At 44.1% G+C, this 26119-nt stretch overlaps 1 protein-coding gene across 6 annotated transcripts; it reads right to left on the bottom strand.

Annotated features, from left to right (window-relative positions):
* Positions 1-612: 612 nt before the first annotated feature.
* SAMHD1 (SAM and HD domain containing deoxynucleoside triphosphate triphosphohydrolase 1) lies at positions 613-26119 on the bottom strand. Of its 6 annotated transcripts, XM_033519091.1 has the most exons (17): positions 25951-25968; positions 25816-25882; positions 25316-25434; positions 20851-20923; positions 19354-19514; positions 17647-17762; positions 15342-15412; positions 14382-14537; positions 11732-11832; positions 11525-11633; positions 10924-11015; positions 9474-9589; positions 8073-8212; positions 5276-5365; positions 4067-4171; positions 3613-3750; positions 613-2524 (listed from the first exon to the last, which is right to left on the bottom strand). In XM_033519091.1, exons 4-17 carry the CDS (start codon positions 20854-20856, stop codon positions 2402-2404), a joined length of 1524 nt encoding a protein of 507 aa, XP_033374982.1. In that variant the 5' UTR covers positions 20857-20923; positions 25316-25434; positions 25816-25882; positions 25951-25968; the 3' UTR covers positions 613-2401. The 6 variants fall into 6 exon arrangements, with proteins under 6 accessions (XP_033374982.1, XP_015503144.1, XP_033374983.1 ...); XM_015647658.3 differs by lacking the exon at positions 25316-25434 and having other exon boundaries at positions 25951-26119; XM_033519092.1 differs by lacking the exons at positions 25316-25434; positions 25816-25882 and having other exon boundaries at positions 25951-26034.

Genomic DNA, 26119 nt, shown 5'->3' with positions numbered 1-26119 from the left:
CTCTTGCTGATCTTCAGGAGGTTCCTGTCAGACCCCTTCTGCAGCCTGCTAAGATCCCTTTGGATGTAGCCTATCCCTCTGGAGTATCAGTCACATCTCCCATCTGCAAATGTGCTGAGGGTGGACCCTGGCCACCAGCACTGGGGCTCTGGAACTGGACCCAGCACCAGCCCTGGGACAAGACTTGTGCCACTGATAACCCAGACTGAACCCAGTTCTCCAGCCAGGCTTTGGTCCAGCCCTGCCTGCTCACCCAAATCCCAACCGGCAGCTCACTGAGGCTGACCCCAGCACTGCTCTGCCCTCAGCACAGCTGTCCTGGTTGGTCAGGCATGACTTCAGCTTCCCTTCCCCTCCCCAACAGCTGGAGCAGCATCTGAAAGTTCCCTGGCCCCTGGAATGGCCATGTCCAGGGTGTGGCAGGGCCAGGTGGCTGCACAGTGCACAAGGAGTGCTGGGATCCTCCCTCAGCCCTGACCCCACTGCCCCATAGGAGATGTCAACCAAGAACCTCTTGCAGAGGGAAGCTCTTCCACAGACAGTGGGTAGGAATACCTTGGCTCTCTGGAATGGTGCAGTAAGACTGTTTTTAATAAATTCCACACACCACAATTTTTTAAAAGAATAGTAAAATCATAGTTTATAAATTTACTCTTCAGAGAGGATGAACATGTTAAGAAATGCTCTCAGAATCTAACATTAAGTATAAACTTTTGGTTTAACATAAGAAAAAGATCTTTCCTGAGTATAAAGTGCAGTTAGTAACAAATTAAAAACAAACCAAATCAACAAGAACAAAACTTGATTTCAAGGCAGATAAGGGAGATAAATGACTTCCCTCTAAGAGATTGTTTCACAAGGAAAAGTAAGTTTTTTAAAAGCTTTTAAAGAGGTCACAAACCCTTCTAACCAGTTACCTGCTTTGAAATACCATTAGACAGGAACACCAGAGGTTACACCTTCAGACACATGAGCAGATACATAAGCAGCAGAAGTACATGGAGTTTTTTACTCATTTTCCCTCCCTCTGTCTAACAGCATCAGTTCCCAGGATAAAAAGGGCTAAGGAGACATGGCAGGAGTTCTGGAGTTTTCTCACAGCAACTTCCCACTGGGTTATTTTTCACTACCTACTCTGGCCACCCACATCTGACTGCCTGAGCCAGATGCTCAACACCTCTCTCCCCCTTCCAGATATAAAGATCACAGATGGCTCAAATTCCTGAGCATTACTGAACCTTTTACTTTGTATTTTTAGTTTTGTGGTCAGAGTTTTTCAAGCTTTGAGGTTTTATTTAATGAAAGCAGCCTTCCTCTTAGACCTGAATAAAAGATGAGAGGAAAATGGTCTTCCTCGATCACCTGTTCAACAGCACAGACATTCAGAACACTCACACCAGTACAGGAAAACTGTAAGAACCCTCACACATCTGCAAGAGACAGAAAAATGATACAGGGATGGCCATGAGATCCAGAACAGGACGGGGATATGAGAATGGAGGGGTTCCTGATGAGCCTGTCTGTCCATTACAGTGCAGAGCAGAGCCAAGGTGCACTTGGTGCAGGATGGGCAGAGAGGGCAGAACCCTGCTGGCTCTGCCCTCTCTGCACACCTGAGCCTGCCAAACACCTGGGCAGCTCAGCCTTCCTGCAACCACTCACACCACTGCGCTTTTGAGCAGTCTTTGCAGGACAGACAGCAAAAAATGTAATATTCTATGTATCAAAAATCCACAATAAAACAATAAAAGGCTGCATGGCACTGCAATGCATTGTTACTTCAATAAAAATTGAGGTCACTTGTAGCAAGAGGCCTGCACCAGCTTTTTGAATACCAGAAAAATAATCTTTGATTATCAAAAGATTCCCCTCTCCCTTCCTTTTTTTTTTTTTTCCCCATGAAATTAATTTTGCTAATTTTGAAGATGCCACACTTGGTAATTTCTTCTTTACCCCACTGTATTTTCAGAAGCATACTTATCCCTTTCTTCCTCAGACACTAAGAAAACCCCAAGCCTCCAAAAAAACCCATCAAACCTGGGCTGGGATTTTTTTTTTCTAAGTTATGCAATAGCACAGCTGAGGAAGGGATCAGGACTTGATGGAATAGTAAAATCCTGTAATAACAATTAATTGCAATTTTTAAAGTTACTCTTGCTACACAGTGCCAGTACATTCAAAAATAAATGAGAACTTAGTTTACTCTGTTGTAATAAGTTGTTTTTCAGAAGTCCACCTGGAATATACACTTTAAGTATCTACATTAAAACATTCTGTATTATAAAATGCATTCTGCATTGTTCTGTGAATTCTTCCAGTCTGTCCAGTTTTTAGAAGAGTTGATGCTCAAATTTATTCATCTTCTGAGGAAGCAGACTGAATAGTGCCAAAAAGAAACCTGTTACTCATCAAAAGAAAGCCTTTGTTTGCAGCTGGGCTCTGAGGCTCTCCTGTGTTCATCATCTGTCACATTATTCCAGGTTTCCTTCATTGGAGTTAGATGAGGAGCGACAACATCACCATCCTAGTATTAAAATTCAGGAAACATTAATTCACTTTTGCTTTCCTGTCTAAAGCAGCAGAGAAGTAGCTTACTCTCAGATTAAACAGGAAAAAAATCAATCCAAGGCCCCAGAACCTTTGTAAATCAATAAAAACTGATGACTGCACATCACAGAGGTGAAAACTGCTGCAGTGAGTGGTGGGGAGACAAAAGTGCCCTGCCTGAGAAGGCATCACCATCACCATCCAGTTCTTCCTAAATGAGTACCAGAAAATCTGGAAGGTCAACTCACTGTATCCTGGCCACTGGTCTACAGAAAGAATCATTAGAATGTTTCCTCTGACTTCAGCACACTCCTCACTACCACTGCTGCAATGGAGCTACCTTGGTGCTGGGATGTGCCTTGCACTGTCTGGAACAAGCAGTGGGGCTCATCCCAGTCAGATACAGATGCTGATCTGTGCTCAGGCATTGCCAACACAGACAATCTGCTGCCTGAGCTCAGAAATCAGCTGCTGGATGCACACTGCTGTGCTCTGCAGCATGCCAGGGCTGCAGGGTGGATGTGCCTGAACCTGAACAATGTGCTTACAGGACACAACCACACTCTACAACCAGGGAGAGCTGTTGCTTGATCCACTTGTAAAAAGCCCTGCTAAAATTAACTGCTCTAAAAGACAGATGCCAGAAGGATGACCTAAGAATGGACCTTACAGAGTTTTCTGTGCCTGTATCCCCACCCAGGAACACTCATCTCCTGGGTGGCCTCTAATGTTTGAGGATGCAGCTCTTTCCCCAGCCTGGTCTAATGGAAGGTGCCTCTGCCCATGGCAGGCGTTTGGAACAAGGTGATCTTCAAGGGCCCCTTCCAACCCAAACCATTCCATGGTTCTATGATCCTATGGTACTTTCAGGTGTCTTCAGCACTACTTCAGTGAAACCAAAGCACCCCCAGATGGGAGCCATGATAAAACCAGGGGTTAGGTGAGTGAGTGAGTGCCTCTGCCATAAAGGCAAGGCCTGAATGTCAAACCTTTTAATGAAAAAGCAAGCTTATGGATGAAAATGATGAGCTCTAAACAAAAAAATGTAATAAGTAAATTTGTTACCTGTGGTTTGGTGAAATTATTCTCCATACACCACTGAACAAAGTACTGTTTTGCAGCTGAAATAATACGTTGATCCTGACTTTTGTAATAAACCCGGACAACCTGCTCCATAAATATTATGGGTAAAAGCTTTGAAACCTTTGAAATAAAACAGAAAAAACCTTTAGTATTTCTTGGAATACAAAAGGAAAGCAGTAAGAAGCCCCACTACAATCCATGTGTTTTATCCAAAGCAATTGTGTTATTCCAGCTCCCACTGTATTCCAATTAAATAGTGTTCACATGCAAAGGCTGTCAGGGCTCCAGATTGTCATAGTACAACACACACTGAAGATGTGCAAGGCCATGGATCTCACCACCTTGCCACAAATCCTGTAGGAACAACCACACAGGACTGTGATCACTTCCATTACAGGTGGTGAAAATGCTTTTCAGAAAGAAAGTAAAAACTTACCTGTTCTTTACTGATTTTGACTGCCTTGGAAGGATCGGCCTTGCAATAGAAGTGAACCTTATCAATTGGATTCTGTTCCTTCATTCCATAATCCATGCTGATAACCTTGCACATAAAACAAAGAAAATGGCATTTGCTAATGTTTGTCTAATTTGTTAACGTTTTGTTTTCTGACAATAAATACAAAAGGCCACACACACTCTACTTCTGAAAATTACAGTCATCAAATGAAACAGTAATTAACAAATTACTACTTAAAAAACCCATCTGGTATTTTGCATCTTTTCTTCCATCCCCTCTTGCTCTGTTGCTGCCAGGTGGATATGCACATTTACAGTGACCAGCTCCCAGTTGTGCTCTGAAACATTCCAGTTTCCAGCACTGGAAGTGGACTGGTCACTTGCCAGCCTGGGCCTTCCCAAAACACACAACCCAAGAGGCTGCAGCAGAGTTTACAGTTATAAACACAAGGTTTAGACAATGTTATTTAAATCAGCCTGATACACCAACATTTCTGTGGGTCAGCAGGGATCCACTTCCCTGCCATTTCAGTCTGTGGGATGGCAAAAGCCCAGGCAAATTCTTTTAAGCTCAGTGAACTGCTACAATCTTGCCCAGAGAACGTTCCATGCAAGGGTGCTTCTCAGAGTGAACTGAGAACAGAGATTAAGCTGTGTGACACTGCAGACTGTCCCAGTTCCCTCCTCTGTCTCAGGCTCCCTCCCTCCCACCACTGCTGGCTGCAGACCAAGCTGTGGCAGCAGGTGCTTTGTGCAGCAGACAAACCCCAGAAACGCCTGCCAGGCATCAGGTGGGCAACACCAGGAGCCTGGAGGTCACTGTGACTCTTTTCCTCCCACTGGCCCTACAGGTTTCCTGCCTTCCTGACTCATCCAGTGGCCCCCAGGCTGCTGCCATTGACAGACATGTATCAAACCCCATGGGTTCCCCCACTGCTCCTTGTTGGAGTCAGGACTGTGACAGGAGAGCCTGTTTGTCACCAGGACAGTGTACAGATGACAGCCCAGTGGAGCTGCCCACTGCTTGCCCCACACCCTCCCACCACAGCAAACCTCCCACACCAAGCTCAGACCCTCAAACTGAAGCAGGCCTGCAGCTGCAGACACCCTGTGGGTTTGTTCTTTCACCAGGGTACACAAGCCCTCTGCAACCGAGTTTTTACTTGAACCCGCTCTGAGAGGTGTTTACATCAACTATGAAATTCTCAGCCTTTAGCTCCACATCTGGAGGGTCCTTCTGTGGCTTGCAATTAGCAATGCTTTCTGCCAGGCTATTACTCTGAAAGAAACCAAACCAAAAGATTAACTCAGTAACTCAGATTACTTTTATGCACTCTCAGGTCTAGATCAAGGCAACACAACATGTGACACAATATGTTTTTAAACTAAAGTTTCCAGTTTTTCACAGCTTGACAAGACTTTTGCAGCAATTTGGTTGTTTGAATTATTGTACACCATAGCCATAAGTACAAAACCCAGTTTTCAGAAACAAACCAAGTTTATGCAGTTGAGAAGACCCAAAATCTGCCAGTCTGTGAAAGAGTTTTACATCTGGTGATGGGGCAGTGAAAGCAGGACTGCACCATCCAGAATGCTGAAGCATTAAAGCAGAAAATAAGTACCTTCAACCAACTGCTTTACCAATACAAATGTGTTGCAATAAAGTTCTCCAAAGCTGAATACTAGACATTTTCACTGAACTTTTTAATGGAGGGCTGTAGGATCTTACTCTCTAATAAAGCTTTTATATCTATGCAGTAAAACATATAAAAAAACCACAAGAGACAGACAACCACAAATAAAAAAAACCCCACCAAAACATACAAACAAAAAAACCACAACAAACACAAAAAGTGCTCCACTAAAGTACTCCACAAAAGCTGAAACCCACAAAGGAGTTTTGTTTGGTTTTGGCCTCAAGGCAAGATTCCCTGCAGACACTTAGGCAAAGCAGAGGAGCATGGTTAGATGGAGAACAGCTGTCCACTAAAATGTGTGAGTCCTCTTTCAAAGGCTGTGGCCTTTATTCAGGGCTGCTGTGTTCTGAGGAAAATGCAAGATTTGAAGCTGCAAGATTTCCTGTGAGCAACTGAGACTCATGGGAGTGCAGCCCAGAGCAGTCAGGAGACTGTCCAGGAGGGAAGGAATTCAGCTAGGAGAAGTTGGGTTGTTTTTTGGGTTTTTTTGCTGCTGATTTATTCATTGCAGGGATGTGGAGACTGACAAGCAGAAAATCACACACATTGAAAGCTGAGACATGTGTGTGGTTTGTAGTGACTCAAGAAACCGAGGAAAGGTTTATTTAAACTGAGAGCAAGCTTGGAGGAAAACCTTGCCAGGAGGGAACTGTCTTGAGGCAGCCTATTTCTAACTACTCCTACTCTGATCAGAATGTGTATGTGTTAACTTACTTCCTATCTTTGCTTGCATTGCTTTGATATTACCTCTCTGGTTTACCTTAACTGGAAACTCAGCCTGAATTTAAGAACTCTGAAGCTGTTTGGGATTTTCCTCTGGCTCTGGCCAGGTTGAGGATCACAGAATTGCACAAGGCTGGAGCAATCTGATCCAGTGGAAGTTGTCCCTGTCCATGGCAGGAGGTTGGACTGGCTGGCCTTTAAAGGTCCTTTCCAACCCAAACCATTCTGTGATTCTAAACATAACCCTGTGGTGTGTGAAGGAGCAGAGCAGACACAGCTCTGTCTTGTGCAGCCACTGCTCCCCTCCAGTGCTGGGAGGAAGCTGAGTCTCTGGCATTCCTGCCATTGTCATCACAGGAGGAAACATCCTCCCTCAACCCCTCAGCTGTGCACCCTGAGCTGCAAAGCATTGGCTAGATGTAATTATGGCACCAACAGTGACCCAGTCTCCCTTCAAAACAACACCCTGGATTTCCCAAGATTTAACGCCTCTGGCTGGACTTTCAAAATGAGAGTTTTTCCTCTCATTAGCCAAGCTTCTAGAAGGAGCTGTTTAAAGGTGGAACTCATAACATTTGCTTTCACTCCCATCTCCTTATTTGTTGGGCCACCTATCCCAACCTTCTCTTCAGAAGGGCAGAAACTCGACAATGCAGGTACAACCACTGCATGTCTGCTTTCACCTGTTTCCTCTTGCTATTGTAATACAGAATCTCTTAACACCACGTTTTCTTAGACAAGAACACAAGCAAAGCTTCTCTTCAAACAAAAAGAAGAACAGCTACATCTAGTAGTACTTTTCTAACCTTATTCTTTAAAGAAGCTGAATTATTTTCATGAAGGCTTTCTATAGACAGACATCCACTTCTGGAAACCATGGACAGAAAATTTTCACCATTATGGCTGAAGTTTGCAAATAAGTAACTGCTGATTTGACAACACAGTATAGCACATTTAAAGAGCTGAGCCAGCTGGAGTGAGCTCTAATATACCATTATTTTGAAATAAGACAACAGGAATTAAACTGCTATCTGCTTTGAAAAGGACACATGAAAAAGACTGGGAAAAGTACATGCATGCTCATGCTCAGTATTAGAATTTAACACCAAGAAATTCAGCAGCTATTATTCAGTTTGATATTTATTCTCAAAGCAAAGCACTCAAATTATGATTCAAAGCAAAGGTGTTCCTTACTATTTTGAAATTTTCATGAACACCAAATGATGTAATAACCTTCTCAATCACTGGTCTTTTATAAAATTTTCTATTTTCAGAAAAGTTTTTCCTGAAAATATTTCTGCAATAATCAGCTTCTGAATTTCTACCTCTTGCTGTTCATCTGACTGTAGATAAAACTTTCCCCAATCTTATATGTTTTATGGCTCAGCAACTTCAAGATGGGAGGAAAACTTCTGAGTTTATTTTTTGACTAGCAAATAACAAAAAAAAGAACAAACCCTCAAAGTAAACAAAGCCCACATGGAGATAGGGATAAATAGAAGGTCAGCAACTTCAAGAACATTTTTATGGGGACAGAATTCAGAACCTTCTGCTAAAGGACATTACCTTTACAATTTCCATCTTTGATTCAGGTCGAGTCTCTCCTAAAAACTTGTATAATTTACGTCGTTCTATTTTACGCAAAATTTCTCGTGCCTCTTCCAGTTCTGGATGACTTGAGTTAAGAATGTCCAGGTAGATACAGTCTGCCAAAGTTGCATTGATTTTTGTTACATATGTCACATTCCAGTGTCACAATAAAATGCACAAACAGGGTCAAAGGTTAAAGCAAAAAACTGCTGGTTCAGGAAAGACACTTTCAGGGAATGAGGGAACAAAGTTTGACAATGAGACGTCACAATATTATCTTAATTATCATTAGATTCACAATGGCTGTTGGCAGAAAAACTATCTGAATTCTCACCCTGGTAACATACTTCATTATTTCACTAGAAGTTACATTCTTATCTCATTTAGTCTTGTTTAGCAGACTATCCTGAACTCCACCACTAACTAGCTCAGGACTTGGTACTCTGTCTAGTAAAAAATAAAGAATGGCCATTAAGCCTTCAGGTTTTCTCAGACTTGGGATGCTAGCTTCAAAATCCCCCATCCTGTCTCTACATGACAGTGATACATGCAGCGAGATTCCCACTATCAGTTGGGGCATGACAGAGGTCTCTTCTGATGTGGCTTCAGAGCAGAAAGGTTATTTTTGGCTGTCCTAGAGACTGCTGTTGCCAGGATGCTGCTGGCCTGATCTGCACCCCATCTTTATTCTCTCTGCACCCATTCTTTAGTCTCTCTGTTGGCCAGCTAAGGCTTGGTGATGGAAACTCAGGAGAGTTGGCTTGGAAGTCCTGGTGAGCTGTAGCTGACAGGTGCTGCAAGAGCTGCCAGTAATCAGAAGCAGCCCTGAGCAGGACCTGCAGCACCCTGCCCTGCACACACAGAGCCATCCACAAAGCCTGGGAGCAGTAGGGCTGCCTGGCCCACACTGCAGCTCTGAACACAACCAGGGGAACACTGGGGCCCCACACCACAGACCAGGAGAGGCAGGCAAGCAGGGCAGCAACCCTGAGACCTTACAAGAGCTGTTTGGAACCTGCTTTGGGAATAGCTTCACACCACAACACACATCCAGTACTTCACCTGACTGAGCCACCCTGTAGTATCACTTAGGGCTCACTTACACCCCACTTGTGACAAGTACAACAAACTCAGGGGACAGGCAGGACCTTCTAACACTGCTGAATCTGAACATATGTGAAACATAAGGTTAGTGCTTCTTTCTCTCTCTCTCAACATAAAAGTGATTTAAACTAGAAGGTCTTGCTCTCCCAGCAATATTTGAGAGCACAAGCACTAGACCTTGCCCCACCTTCTGTGCATGAAAACACTAAAAAGAGCATTTTAACAGGTACTGATGCTCTTTTACTTAAAAAAAAGAATTCTGAGACCTCATACCAGTTAGTTTAGTGTAGGCTTCCATGTCCTCCATTGCTGTAGAAATCCGATACACTTTTCCTCCAGAGCCTCTTATTTCAAAAAATTTGTCCGCTTTTTGAAAAGCTTCTGTTATCCTAGTTTGAGACAAAATTATGACTTTAGGATAATATAGTTTTGAAACAGCTCACTGGTCAGCAGGCAAAATGAAACAAATTAGTATGTTATGAGCAGAAGACAACAGATGAAACTGTATCCCCAGCACACAGCAGACACTGATGAGTGCATCATCTTGTCTCCATGCTGTCATTGCACCTTCCAAGAGAGATTTACTGAAGATGGGTTCAGAACAGAATGTAAACTTTGGATGAATGAGCAAATTCACTTTGTTCTGCTTCAGACTGTGTTTAGCACTGCTGAGACAATTGCAGAACCCCACAAAACAGTGACTGGTCCTTCAGCTGCAGTAATGCTTCCTCACAGATGACCACACCCTTTTACAGACTCCTTGCTTCCCGAATTAGCTGAGACAGTACAAAGCATTGTAAAGGGAAAGCATCACAAACAGGTAGTATTTTCAGATGGGAAAAATTATGTTCTAAAGATGAAGTTCTTCCAGATTTCCATGTACTTTGCTGTCATTTCCAGCTTGGACACTCTTGAAAAGGCTGCTATAATTATAGGAAGCCAAGAACTGAGTTTTTCTAAAATAAAAAAATATCCTTTACTCATCATATATGTAGGTACTGTCAAACCTGAGCATTTTTAGAAGTTTTAGAAGATCCCTAAATTAGCTTTGGAAGTTTATGAAGTTAAAGCAATCTAAGTCACTCTTGTACTGTGTAATCCTTAACATTCCTTTTTACCATAGTCAACAGACCAGTTCCTAAGGAAAAAATATTTGGGGATACAAGTATTTCTGATTCTCAAGAAAAGCAAAAAGAATAAAGTTAATTAAAAATTCTATAGACATCAACAAGAGAGGTAAAACAGCAGGTAGCCAGCTGAGTTGGTGCTGAAAAAAATCTTGCATTACATAAACACAAAGCCAGGACTGAGCTGAGCTACGTGAGTCCATTTGTGACTTTACTCTGTTAGTAACCTTGCCCTAGTAACCAGGCAGTTTGAGCTAAGTGGTCTCTAACTTGCAGATAAGGATTTGGATTCAGCTGTCAGCAGTTTAAATGGTTTAAGCACACCCTGGTCCAGTGCTTCTTCAGGCCTTTAATAATTTTCATCTAATTTAATTTTATGTGGAAGGATGTTTTTGTCCTCCTCTCCTTCTGTTTTTGTTTGCTTTGTTAACCACAGCCTCTATGATACTCTAAGCACTAAGTCTTTCCACAAGAATCAAAAGTGGCTTTTATTCCATGTCACACCTTATGGATTTTCTGAATATTCCAGAAGGGTAATGGATTGTTTCAAGAATTTAAAAATAAATTGAAAAGGAAGGAAAGGAAAATATACTTGCATTATTTCAATGATGTTGCCAGTCTTATGCTGGTATGCTCTCCGGTGCAGGCAGTTCCGGGTGTGGAACATCTCATACAAATTTCCAACTTCCTGAATCAAAAAAACCCTATCAGCATTTACTTTTGCCACTAGGAAAATTAAGACAATCAATCAATCAATCAATCAATTATTCAAATTAGTTGCCTCCTCCCGTTCACAGCATAAAGCAGAATGATTATTATTCACAATTTCCAAATTTTGAAACTGGCTCAGGCCACTGTAGAGTGGCACTGCAGAGCTGAGAGTGACCCCAGGCAGCCTGGCAGCCAAGAGAACCCCTCATCCCTTCAGCAGCCCCTCACCACAGCCACTTTCACTTCCTGCCCAGCAGACCTGGAGCAGGATCATGCAGATCTGAGGAATCTGTAGAGTCTTCCCTGACAGGACCTGCCACAAATCATTTCAAACAGTGGTTTGCTCTATCCCTCCCCAAAACAGCAGCTTCAGAGCAACTGCTTTTCTCCCTCTTGGGCTATGGGAACATGGGCCAGGACCCCAGGACCCCCAGCCATGGGGTGCAGCTCCCCTGTGTGCCCCCCTGGGCTCCACACTCTGCTCACCTTGTCACGAGTACAGATGTGCTTCTGGTTTTTCACTTCACAGACCCGAGTGAAGATAAGCAATCGCTTATAGTCAAAATTATTTGGGATTCCCAGGTGGTGGCAATCCCTAGAAATATTCCAAAGAATGTTTAACAATATGATCATTTTCGTACATACAGCAGCATTTTGTCAATAGGAATTCATAATAAAATGTAAGATTTGTACCTTGCAAAATAATCCCACTTGTCAACATCAATGCCATTTTTTTTATTAGCTACAATCTCGTAGAGGAAACTTTTCTCCTTTGGACGACCACGGTAGGGCCACTGACAGGGGAGACAGGAAGAAAAACATGAGAAACAGCAAGAAATTAAAGTGTACCAACAATGTCAAACAGCTTTTTTAGGACAGTGGGAATACACTTTGCTTATGATAAACATCCAACACTGAGGTAGTGAAGAACACAAAGACAAAGAAAGAACTCCCAGAAGCTATCAGGCATTAGAAATCCAGAACAGGGCCTGAGCAGCTGTCTTCCCAGAATCTCAGAAAGAATAAAACGCATGAAAACACAAGTACTCATTGCCCATTACTTACTTAAAGAAAGCCTGTGGCTTTGAAATGAAAAAAACCAAAAACAAACAAAAAGAGCATATCAACAAGGAGGAAATTTTGGAATTATTTGATTTTTGGGAATTAAATACACAAACACATCACTGTCGCCCAATCTTCTGCAATCTACAACTTTCTAAAATAGAGTTTAAAAACACTTATTGAGATGTTTTAAGCAAAAAAATTGATAGATACTTAAACTCCTACCTCACAAGGGACAATTCAGCCATAAGGTAAACAGGAAATGAACACCAAAATAAGTAAGGTAAAAAAAAATTTCTTGAAAATTTAAAGATCCTTCACCTAAAAAAATGCCATAAAGTGGCCTTGAAATTCTGAAAGTGGAAAACATTGTATGCAAACATGGCTTTCATGTTACCTGCACTACAGAAATACTAAAACTGATGTGAATAGCAATGGAAACACGTGCAAGCAGAAGGAAGAAAGCACATCATGGATAAAAATACCATGATCACAAAGAGCTCTGCCACTGGGACATGTTGAGGACACTGTTTATGTCTGGTGCCTGAACACACACTGTCCATGTCATGACAGAGGCCTGCACCAGTGCACAGCCTGTCAGTGCAATCTGCTGCCTAACACCAGGAGGGTGCTGCCAGGATAGTGTGGCACTCCTCTTCCTGGTATCCTGCTGGAAAACAGGCACAGAATCCAAACAGGGCAAATCAGACACAGGGAAAGAACCTGGCACAAGAGCAATGCTAGTAGCAGGCACCAAGATTCATGTGCAAACAAGCCCAGCAGGATAAAAATCAGCTTGTGGATTCATTTTGTAAATGAACATCCTCTTCCTACAGGATCTCAGACTCAATTTTACTATGTCAAGTTCCTTGTATTTGCCATAGGATTGCTACCCACTCCTGCAGTAGAAAATAATGGGCAAGTGTGAACATTTGTGGGTTTCTTGTTTGGGACTACATATGAATTCTGATTAAGACCATATTGTCCTGACAGATCTCCCACTGACTTCAGCTGCTACCAGTTCTTTACTCTGGTGGCAACTGAATCAGTGTCCTTGAAGGGACACAAAAGCATAAAACAAGGAGAAAGGACTTAAGTCTTTCATAGAGTTGCAATAATTAACTCTTCTTTCTTGTCTCTTGAGGCAACCCATTTCTTCAAGTTTTATCCCTACCTCTATGTTTGCTATTGCAATAAATCCAAGCATTTTGCTGCTGTCATCAAAGCTCTTGTGGCTCTGGCACTTGGGCCAGGCTTGGATTGCTCACTGCCTCATTGCTGCCTGTGCCCAATTTTGTTATCCAGTCTGGGGAAGGCCTCCTTTACTCCAGGACAAACCCCCCTCACTCCCTCAGCTGCTCCTCACCATACTTGTGCTCCAGACCCTTCCCTAGCTCTACTGCCCTTCTCCACTGCACCTCAGCGTCTTTCTCCAAGGAGGAGCCCAAAACTGAACTCAGCATTTCAGTTGTGGCCTCAGCAGTGCCCAGCACAGGGGTACAGTCACTGTCCTGGTCCTGCTTGCTGTGCTATGGCTGGCACAGGCCATGTGCCATTGGCCTCTTGCCCACCTGGGCACATCTGGCTCTTTTTCAGCCACTGTCAGCCAAACAGCACCTCTTTTCTGCCTAGCCACTTTCCAGCTGCCCTGCCCCCAGCCTGCAACAGGACCCAACACCTGGCATTGTGGAACCTCACACAATTGGCCTGGGCACATTAATCCAACCTGTCCAGATCCCTCTGTAGAGCCTTCCTGTCCTTCAGTTGAGCATGACCTGGATTTCCTAAATGCAGGGCCCGATTCCCTGGTTGTCCTGTACAAGCTGCATGATGACACTCAGGATGATCTGCTCCATGACCTTCCCCAGCACCAAGATCAGGCTGATAGTTCCCTGGGTCATCCTTCTTCTACATGGAGTCACATTTGCTGATTTCCAGTCAACTGGGAGCACCCAGGACTGCAAGTAAATGATGGAAAATACCTGGTACCCTTGACTGGATCCCAGTCACCAGTTAGGTTCCCTAAACACAATTAACTTTCTACAGCTTTCCTCTGATCTGGAAGTTTTTGGATAAGAATTCTCAGGTAGCTGTAAGCACATTAACATATCTGCCAGCACTGTAAGAAATGAACACAACACTCCTCCAGCATCAGCTCTGACAAGATCCCCAGAACTTCATGGGCCTAGAAGTAACATATAGCAGAAACCAAAATTATCTGTTCTTTCAGAGAAATAAAGATTTTTCTTGGGATAACCACAGGAGCAGCACACCAACTCACCGATTTCACACAAGCAGTTTCATCTATAGGCCCTCCTATCTGTTCCTTGATGAACAACATATCTTCCTCCAGAACAAGACCATGTGACTTCATGACTTCTTCTAGTTTATTGGAAGTGATCAAGTGCTCAAACATTTGAACAGAAGCAGTTTCATGCTGTGAAAAAAAACCCCATCCAAATATTGTATTACATAGTTTGAGCATCTTTCCTGCAGTGTCACAGCTTTACTCCAAATCATCAGCACAGCTGAGCAGGGCACATGGGCAGGCTGGTGTGAAGGGCAGCACCTGGGTGCTTTCCTAGTCATTTTGCATTAAACAGAACAGGAAATCATCTGGTCTACAGAGTCCAGAAACACTCTTCAGCAGACAGCTGTTAATTCTGTGTGTTGACAAACAGCAGCAAAGCCATTACAATGCTAAGAGACAATTTTGCTTGATTAAATGATTAACCAGTAAATGTAAACCTGTAAGTGTAAATGATTAACCAGCTGACTCAGCTGATTTTGCTAAGAAATTACAAGCAGAGAGAGGCCTGAAAGGACTGTGTTGCACTTCATCCACAGAAAACAACTGTTGAAACTGTGTTCAAAATTTTGGGAAGTTTGAATTCTAAAGACTATTGAATATCCTGGCCCTAGGCTAAAACATTATACTGGAAAGGAAGCTGCCAGTTGCTATTTTGCAAATGTAAAATATATTCTGCAGAAAGCTCTCAATACACATTTTAAGGCACAATGCTGGCCAAAAATGATCACTGCAGCCCTAACAAGGATAGCATCACAACATTAGGAAATAACATTCTGGTTTTCAATTAAGCAATCAAAATGATGCAATAAGGTAAAGCCAGATAACCACTACAGCCTCACAAGCACTGGAACTCTTAACTCTTTAAAGATTAATTATTTTGCCTCCAGAAATTTCAGGTTTGTATTTTTATTTTAATAATGAAAACCCTACCTTCCACTGCAAATCTGGACGAGTGAGTGGAATAAATCTTCCATCAAACATGTGTGAAAATGGCCCATGACCTTAAATATAAAGATTACACAGGTTTAGTCTGAGACATGGTTGACAGCAAAAATTTCTTGAGCAAACTTAGGATCTGAATTCTCCTGTATCTGACTTTTCTTGACATATCACAGTCTTAGACTGGTTTGGGTTGGAAGAGACTAAAGATCATCTCATTCAGACCCCTGCCATGGGCAGAGACACATTCCATTATCCCAGGCTGCTCCAAGCCCTGTCCAACCTGGCCTTGAGCACTTCCAGGGATCCAGGGGTGGCCACAGCTTCTCTGGGCAATCTGCTTTACCACCTGCAGGGGGAAGAATTTTTTCCCAATGTCCCACCCAACCCTGCCTTCTGCCAGTGGGAAGCCATTCCTCCTTGTCCTGTCACTCCAAAGCCTTGTCCAAAGTCCCTCGGAGCTCTCCTGGAATCCCTTTTATGTGGTCTAAGGCCTCTCTGGAGCCTTCTCTCCTCCAGGTTGAACACCCCCAGCCCTCCCAGCCTGACTCCAGAGCCTGGCTCCAGAGGGGCTCCAGCCCTTGGTGCATCTCCAAAGCCTCACTCCAGCAGCACCTCATCCTTTTGTTGGGGCCCAGGCCTGGTGTCAGCTCTGCACAGGTGGGGGTGTCACCTGAGCAAGGCAGAGGAGCAGAATCTCCCCCCTCACCTCTGCCCATGCTGGAGATCAGCCCAGCACATGGGGGGTTCTGGACTGCCTCTGGTCCTGTCCAGCCTCTCACCCACCAATGCCCCCAAGTTCTTCTCCAGAGAGCTGCTCTCAATCCACTCTCCACCCCTCCAGGCTGTCCAGGTTCCTCTGGATGTGCTATCCCTTCCCTCCAGCATGTGTCCCCACCACACAGCTTGGTGTGGCAAACTGCCCAAGGGTGCATCAATCCCACTGTCCCCATCACCAACAGAGATATCCAACAGTGCTGGTCCTGAAACACAAAACTTAAAATGTTTTGGATTTTGGAAAAACTGGGGTTTTAAAAATAGTTTTGGATTTTGGAAAAGTCAGGGTTTTAACTGGAAATTGACATTATTGGAACTAATTGGAATAGAGTAAGCTCTGCTGAGACTAATTAAAACAAACAGATGAGCCATGCTAAAACCAAGGGCAAATGGAGAGGCCTCATCAAATTTACAAGGTAATTGCTAACTATCCTAGATGGAGATACTGACTCAGCTGGGCTTGGGAAGGAAAACAGGGAACCCAGTAAAGAACTTCAAAAACCTTAAACAACAGTAAATGAAAAAACTCATTAAAACAAGAAACTAGGAGCCCAGCCAAAGGCCCATCTGGCCCATTTGTCATCTTGCCCTGAAAGGTAGGAAGGTTAAAATGAGGAAGAGATGTATTCCTTCCTCCCTTTCAGGACCCCTACTATAAAAAGATCATCAACCTATTTCAAAGAACAAACCACGCATGCTTAATTGCCTTTTTCCTCATTAGCATGAGGAGAGTGGGTGGTAATTGGGTTATGAATATGTATTTGTATTCAATACTTTTGTAAATAAAAAGCCTGTAATCACCTGTACTTGGGGCCACATGCATATCAGGGGTGACCCAGCACCAGTCCAGTGCTGATTAAATATATCCTAACTAAAACAGAGTGTCTTTGCAGATATTGATGCTAGATCATATCCTTAATTTGGTAAATCAGTCCCCACACAGGTCACTCATCACTGGGCTCCACCTGGACATCGAGCCTGTAACCACAACTCTCTGAGTGCAACCATCCAGATAATTTCTTATTGATCATCTATGAGGAATCAGTATAACAAATACACTTTCCTAAGATATTTTAAGTACTACTGCACTTAACAGCCATTTCCAGCCAGGCAAATACTGCAGCAACATTGAGAATATTAATTACCCTGTGTCAGCTCTGAAGAAAAGAAGTAGTTACGAAGTAAATGTTACAATTTTTGAAAGAAACAATAATTTTAATTCTGAAATGTTTTAAGAGACCTGGAGAAATCACAGAAGGAAGCAGACACTTTAGCCACTGAGGGCAGAACTCTAAGCACCATTGAGAAACAGGACAAAACACTAGCTAAGAGAGGCTAAATTTTCAAGTAGAACTGTCTCCACAGATGTACTCCAGACCAAAATGAACAGATAAAACCTGTATTGGAATATGGCTATGCACTGAGCAGCCCAAAACAGCTGACATGTTCTGACCTCACAGCCAGCTTTTTGTCCTGGTTAGCTTTCCAAGAGCAACAACCCATCTCAAGTGCTCCTTACCCAAATCATGACAAAGCCCAGCAATTTCTACACAGAGGATGTCTCGCTGGGTTATATCCAGGTCTGGTTGTCTCTCCTTCAGTGTACGAACCAGACATCCTGCAAGGTAGCCAACCCTGTTGCAGGAGGAAAAGAAAGAAATACAGCAGTGGTTTAGGATGAACAGAAAAAGCTAAGTTCCCCTACCCTGTTTTGCTCCACTAAGTCACAGCCCTTGTCTGAGAGGCAGCATACAAGGAACACCCAAACCCTGACTTGTGAGAGAATCACAAACTGCTTCCTGTAAGTAGAGTTTTAGTCCTCCAAAAGCAAAAAAGCATGGGATACCATGCCCAGATGGGATGCCATGCCCAAAACACAGAGATTCCAAAGCATCCTGCAGTATTTAGTAACACACAACTCCACAGTAGCTGTTTAAGGGAACAACAGTGCACCACTGACAGTGACAATCTTGAAGCACCTCAGCTTACACCAAATCCTTGAATTCCAGTAACCAAAGCATTTGGTACTTTTTTCAAACTGCTGCTTTAATTATAGCTCATGACAATTATTTCTCTTCTCATTCATTTTAGATTTGTTTAGTTAAATGGGACCCTCTGTTCTCATGACACAAAACCAACAGGAAGAAATATATGGCATATATTCCCATAAACTGTTTATAACCTCTGCAGAAACATCTTTTTCCACTTGCCTCAACAGTTCCCCTTTCAGAACAGCTTAAAGCAAGACCAGGCTGTAATGAGGTAATATGTTTCCTTAGTCCAAATTTCACTCTTTGGTGGCTTTTTCCTAGATCAATGAACACACAAAGCTCACTTCTGCTATTTGTAACACTGTAGAAATCTTTGAAATTATATACAAGTGGAGAACAACTGTCCTAAATTTAACTCCATAGATCAATGGATTTACCATTTGCAATCTGGTTTACCAGATGCAATCAATCCAGGCTGCCTCATTCAACTGACCCTTTTGCAAACAGCCATTTGAATCTCATTATAAGTAAACCAGACTTAATCCACAATATTTCAGCACCAACAAAAGCAACTTTAGGCTGGCCAGATCACCTGAATAAGAAACCATTTACTTTCTTAATTTCACTGCCCCTTGAGATTTACCCTTAAAACAAGCTCAAATTTGTCATTCATCTGCTTCCCTGAGGAGCATGAATGACCTGGCAACACTCTATAAATCCTTGCAGCCATCACATTTCTGCTCCATGGAATTATAGCTATCAGCCTGACAACCTGCCATTGAGTGCATGAAGCACATCTACCTACAAAGGCAAACACTACAAATCAGAAGGACTTTGGCTGTGCTGGATGATGTGTGAGGATTACAACTGTCTGGCAGATCATAAGAACAGCCCCAGTACACTTACTAAATTTATGCTTTAAAACTTGTATTTTGACTGAGGGAACATAAAGCACTTAGTTTTTAGCTAACATTATTCTTAGAATAATAAAGGGTGGGGAAGGAAAGCTAGCATTGCTCCATCCTGTAGGTATCTGTCTTTATTAAAAGAAGTTCAAGGGAACAGCTCACAATCACATGGGATATCCAGGAACATTTGAGACCAGAAATACCCCCCAAAGAAGTTTTCACCAATGCTCAGTCATCAATGCCCTTTTGCTGGCACTCCACTGCAGTGGAACCAAACTCAGGGATATCCAGATACCAGAGATGGGTGTACCAGAACCACCACCTTACCCCAGGGAGTGTTCAAAGCGGTTGTGAGAGGCTCCTGGAAAAACAAAGTACGTGCCACCCAACTGCTTGATGTACCGGAGGCGCTGGAACTGAGGGGTGTCGATGATCTGAATAAGCAGGGGATGAAATTCAATGTGCCCATGAATAGGATCATTAAAAACCTACAGAAGGAAAAAAAAAATTAACCAAAAAAATAATTAACATTTAAAATCTAATTTTGAAAAGAAACAATCACCAAGGTAAAGGATATCTAAAATGGTCAGGTATTTGGTGGGAGAGACTGTTCATCTTCTGTAAAACAGACATATCCTGCCAACCCTATATCAAGATCTATCTCAGAATCATAAGATGGTTGGGGTTGGAATAGACTTTAAAGATCATCTTGTTCCAACATACTGCCATGGGCAGGGACACCTTCCTCTAGAGCAGGTTGCTCCAAGCCCTGTCCAATCTGACCTTGGACACTTCCAGGCACGAGGCATCTGCAACCTCTCTGCACAGCCAAATTCATCTTGGAGAACTACTAAAGCTTGACACCAAAAAGATAAAACTGCCTATTTCACATAGCAAGGGAAATAAAGTCAAAATACCTAAAAATGTTAGTTCTCCACCTGTGCAATTCCAAAATTTAACATGTGTGAAAACTGCTGTCTTTATTAATCTGCTATTCCATTTAAAGCAGGATACTGAAATGCATGTCTGAGATATGCAATGAAAGTGTTTGGCCTGATACTGTTCATGCTTTTAAAATCAAATGCAATCTTGCCAAGCAGAAATTATGATTATTACTTTTTTCTTAAAAAAAATGTAAACCCCCAAAATTATTAAAATATGAAAGAAATACTTCCTGATAAGCACAAATTTTTAGAGACATCTCAGTAACTACAGGGACTCAGTAAAGAAGGTTAGCACATTTAATCATTAATCTTTGCTGTTAAACTGCAGGCAAAACCACTCCATCACACACATATCTTGGTAAAATACTGAGGCAAATAAGGTTTTTCTGTGCTCTCTACCCATGGTGACTGAGCTAGGAGGGCTCTAGCAGATTTGCAGATTACTACAAAATATGCACAGCCCTGGCCCCAGTTAAACTAACACACACCACTGGGAGAAACAGCTGGACACCAGAAACAGTGAAAGCAAGGAGGAGTCTGTTAACCCAAGCCTGGGGAAAAACTAATAAAATAAACCAAGGGGAGGCTCTACACAGAGGGATGTGGAAGGGGAGCTTCTCCAACACACATCAAACAGTTCTTCTGCTCATTTAATCCTTCACAACCTGCAGGTGGCCACTGAAAGCTTCCACATTATCATTCTAGTATTTCTTCTGGTTAATGTGGTTTTTCACAGACCCCCACTACCAAGAGCCCAGAGTTTGCTGCTGTGCAAAGGAAACACACCAGCTGGCAGCACCTAGCCAAGAGGGGAGAAGCAGAGAGGGTGTGCAGGGCTTGGGGCAGGAGCTGGCCATGGTGTCCCCATAGCATGGGTTACCTTCATCACCTCCACGTGCTGCGGCCGCAGCTGTGTCAGGCACGCCAGCACTTCCAGTCGCTCAGCTGGGCAGCTAGGAAGGAAAAAGAGACACTGAGAGCCAAGTCTGCAATGCACTTCCCTTTTCAATTTGCAGTACATATGGAATTACTTATGTGAGTTCACATTACTTTGATATTCCTTGACAGAAGAAGACAGCAACTGCAACTTTTTCAGAAAAGTATTGGAAGCATTTATCCTTCTAAAATCAGAACATATCTGTAGAGCGGTGTAAGTGCTTCTCTGAAAACTGAGAAATAAAACCACCATGAAACTGATGAAAAAAATTGTGTAAGCCATACCCAGCGTCCTTTAAACTTATGGGAAAGACAACATGTAGCATGTGACTAAATGACATTTCGAAAGGATGCAAAACTTCCTTAAACTAAAATGTCAGTCACAACAAATGATTTTTATAAAAATTTCTTGCAGTTAGTCAACTGTGTATTAAAAGTTTCATTTTGTCAAGTTAACTTGAATTTTACATAAATCAATTTAAATTCCAACAGCAATTGGAATTACATTAATTCCAGCAAAAATTATAGCAAAATCACTGTAATTTAAAACATGCTATAATTTTGTTGAGACTGATTCTACTATTTTGCAAAGATATTTTTCTGTCATTTTTAATAAATTATTAAAGGTCCCTTTCACAACACACAGCTAAACTTCCAGTGCAGATACTCTGCCACAGCAATCTAAGAGCACAGAGGGGACAGGTCTGGAGAGAGAGATAATGTGCTCTATCACACCTACTTTTATGAACTCTGTCAGCAAGCCTTGCCCTTGAGCTAAATGGTTTCAGCCTTATTATGCCAGCAAACACTATCATGAGAAAATACTTTTTCTCCAACAGTTAACCACCAAGATCAGTTTGATATCAGCCTTTCAACATAAAATTTAACAGAAAACAAGACTGTAGTGTCAACTATTAGGAAAAAGTACTGCTTGATGTACTACCTATTCTCATCTAGATCATTTAATAATTCACAATCCCTAAAATATTAAAGGTATGTGATGTTTGAGCTGCTGGTAAGAAGTGTTTCTCTCAATCACTTGGTTTTGCTTGTCCTAACAGGGAGCTCTTGGGCTGCAGCTGCTGCTCAGACTGCCACAAGGCAGTGCTGGAGCACCTCTCCTGTGCAGACAGGCTCAGAGTGCTGGGGCTGCTCAGCCCAGAGAAGGGAAATCTGTGGGGAGATCTCATTTCAGCCTTCCTGTACCTTAAGGGGATCTATAAAAAGGAGGGAGAGGGACTTTTTACAAGAGCAGATACTGTCAGGGCAAGGGGCAATGGTTTTAAACTGACAGAGGGCAGGGTCAGATTTGGTATTAAGAAAAAATTGTTCCCTGTGAGGGTGCCGAGGTCCTGGCACAGGTTGGCCAGAGCAGCTGTGGCGACCCCAAACCTGGAAGTGTTCAAGGCCAGGTTGGACAGGGCTTGGGGCAGCCTGGGATAGTGGAAGGTGTCCCTGCCTTGTGTGGCAGGGATCTGAATGAGATGATCTTTAAGGCCTGCTCCAACCCAAACCACTCCACAATTCTAAGATGAAAAGTACTCTTGGTGATGCCCAGACCAGCATGTGTTCCATGATACAAATCTGAGAGCAAAGAAATCAATAGTGTGACCAGCAACCATTAAACTAATACAATGAATGCTTCTAACAACTTATTTTTCACATAGAATCACAGAATTAGCCAGGTTGGAAAAGACCTTTGAGATCATCAAGTCCAACCTATGACCTAACATCACCTTATCAACTAAACCATGACATTAAGTGACACATCCAGTCTTTTTTTAAACACCTCCATGGATGATGATTCCACCACCTCCTTCCTGGACTGCCCATCCCAATGCTCAATCAGTCCTTCTGTTAAGGATTTTTTCTTAATGTCTAGCCTAAACTCACCCTGGTGCAGCTTGTGTCTTCTGGTCCTGTCATTTGTTGCCTGGGAGAAGAGACCAACCCCACCTGGCTGCACTTTCCTTTCAGTTAGCTATAGAGAGTGGTAAGATCTCCCTGAGCCTCCTTTTCTCCAGGCTAAACAAACCCAGCTCCCTCAGCCACTCCTCATAAGGCTTGAGTTCCAGACCTTTCACCATCCTCATTGCCATTCTCTGGACACATTCCAGCATCTCAACATCCTTCCTAAATCAGGAGGCCCAGAACTGGACACAACACTCAAGGTGTGGCACAACCAGTGGCCCAACCAGCACAGAGGAAGAATCACTTCCCTAGTTCTGATGGCCACACTATTCATATTTTAATATGCTCTGTTCAGATCTGTCATAATCACAACCCTTTGTGCTTCACACTGGGCACCAAGGATTGCTGAGGATTAACCCCAGATAGGAACTCAGTCCCACACAGCCACTCACTGCTCTGGTGGGATGGGGAGAACCAGGAAAAGGTTAGATCCTGCATGCTGGATCCTGGATCAATTACCTGCATGCCCCACCTTCCCTGCTCTTTTTCCTCCTTCAGATAGAAAACAGCCACAGGGCATTTTTCACCTGAAGTCTACAAGGTCAGACCCCCCTAAGCAAGACAAATCCTGTTAACACAGGATTGTAGTTTTCCAGGGCTCTGCAGGCAGAATTCCTCCAACAGCCAAAGCAGCATTACTGCTGGCTGCTTGGAAATGGTGACAACTGGCACTTCTTCATCCACTCCCCTCCCTGCTTTGTCCACACCCTCCTTCACGCCACAGGTCACAAGGACCAGAAAATCCCTTTCCTGTGCCTGAAAGGTTACCCAGACAGTCCCACTCATTATCTGTGTTCAGCACACAGCACACTGCATGCCACACTAAACATCCAGTGCCAGCAACATGAGAACACCTGGGAAACCCACTGTGCTGCCTCCAGGCACCACCTGCCCGAGCTCTCCCTTCTGAACATCCAGGGACCTAGGGAACTAAAGACATGCTTTCATTAGTAGTCTTTCACAGAGAAATGATCAAAGTTACTGCAGGACAACAAAAGACTTGTTCTTAGTGCAAAGTAGAGATGTCTACAAAAAGCAGAACGCTTGAGCAATTTCTCATCCAATTCTCAACAGTTTCAGCTTAATAGAAACAAGATGTCAGATCTCACAGAAGGAAACTTATACAAAGTTAACAATATCTTCTACAAAGAAAACCCACAAGCCTGTGAACCGGCACCATCTGCTCTCTACACCAACTGAGAGCTCTCCACAGCCCTGTGCCCACATTACCTGTACCCCATGCTGAGGGACTCCTGGCTACCGCATCCTGCTGCCCATGTTCAGCACTGACAGTCAGTCTCTGACTCCCCAGACTGGCTGCACATGTCAAATGTGTCCTGGACACCTCATGCTCTTTCCCTGCTAGAAGCAAGCAGCCTTCTGGCAAGTCCTAAATAAAACTAGACACCAGCTTGTCATTTCAGACAGGCAATTACCTGGTATTTCAGCAATTAACAAAGCCTTCATCTGCCTTCCATGACATCACAGCATTTCTATCTGCACACTTCAAACAGCTGCAGATAAACCCCTCTTCCATAAAAAGATAAATCAAAAATACCTTAATGACTCCAGCACGTCTTACCTAGTCCAAAGTGCAGCACTTCTGCCGTGTCCCACTGCGTCACACCAGCTCTTTATTCTCTTCCAGTACCCGTGCCCAGGCACCTCCTCCTTTCCCACTCCCCCTTTGCATGCTGATGTCTCAATAAAACAGCGAAAGATCCCTTCAGCACAGCATGAGCTCTGATGAGTTCTCACCCAAGGAGCCAACACCAAAGTGCTCTAGTCTCCAGCAGAAAGCACAGCTCTGCACTTGTGTGGACCTGCCAGATTACACACCCAGCCTACCGCAGGGCCACCAACCACAACATCAGCAAACAGCTGGAGCCAGCAGGTGGGTTTTGAAACAAATTTGAAGGAAACAGTATAAACAAGGTTAACAAAGGTAAAGAAAAGACATTACAAGATTAAAAACCACCAGGAAGTATGTGGTGAGCAAGCAGGCTCACATCCCAGTAGAGGGGAGCAAGAGAGGATCCCCAGTGGGGCAGAGAAGGGGCAAAGGGCCTTTCCAACACACAGAATAGCAGGAGAGATTCATACTCTCTGCTGTTCCAGAAAAGCAAGAAAACATACTCACCACCAGAAAGATTACAAGGGTTTTGGGACCCATCATTCCCTCACTGCTGGGAACAATCCTTTACACACTTTAGAACAGCATCCAGTGTCCCTGTGCTTGCAGCAGGTGACCACTATCAGCCAGACCCCCTGCTCCAGCCTGCTCAGGCCAATGGGGGCTCATGGCAGCAAGGACTCGGCCACTCACCCACAGGGCCCTATTCTGCCAGGAACACAACAACACTTCTTTTTCCACAGCAGCCCCACGGCCCTGTAGGCACAACAGAGAGCCAAGCCCCAGCAGCTGCGGCACGGCTGACCTGACAATGCCCTGGATTTCTCCAAGGGAGACGGGTGACACTTGGTCTCTCCTGAGCAGCACCTCCCACTCTGTCAAACATCGGGGCGGCTGTCGTTCCTGGAGTTGGAGCAGCAGCAACTTCAAGCAGAAAATTAAGTTCCTGTCAGAACCTCTGGAGTTCACTTTTGTGCTCCCAGCAACACTCCACTACACAGAGGATTTTCATTAAACCTTTTCTAAAGGATCGAGTTTTTTGCTTCTCATGGTTATTTGGGCAGCGAGCATCCGCGCCTTGGTTGTGCTGGGATCAGCAGGGAACGGGAACTGCTCTGAGGGTCCGGGATCAGCCCCAGCGATCCCGTTTTACCCCGCACAGCTCCGCTCGAGGCGTTTGGGGCGGCCGCGGTGCAGAGCCGCGCTGGGCCCGGCCATGCGCCTTTGCAGCCGCTCCCTGCGGGCACGGCCCGCCCGCCGCAGCTGCTGGGCCTCGGTCCCCCTTTCCCGGCGGGCGCTGCTCACCAGACACGGATGAGCTCGGGGGCGGAGGCCGGCAGGTCCAGCAGCATCCTCCCGGTGATCCCGCTCTCTGTGGGAGCAAGAGAAGCGTCAGCGCCAGCGGCGGGACGCCCCGGCCCCGGCCCCGGCCAGCCGTACCTCGGAAGCGGCGCAGCAGGCTGGGACTGCCCACGCCGCAGCGGGAGAGGTGCTGGCAGAGCCGCTCCGTGTCCCACAGCCGCGGGTCGCTGCCGGGGCCGCGGGGCCTCTCGCACCGCGCGCGCTTGGCGGGAGGGCCCGCGGGGCTCCCCATCCCGCACCGCCACCG

The sequence above is a fragment of the Parus major genome, chromosome 20 (assembly GCF_001522545.3).
Source record: "Parus major isolate Abel chromosome 20, Parus_major1.1, whole genome shotgun sequence".
Taxonomy (NCBI): domain Eukaryota; kingdom Metazoa; phylum Chordata; class Aves; order Passeriformes; family Paridae; genus Parus; species Parus major.
The sequence above is the reverse complement of the archived record's forward strand: the minus strand, read 5'-3'. Positions and strand labels throughout refer to the sequence as shown.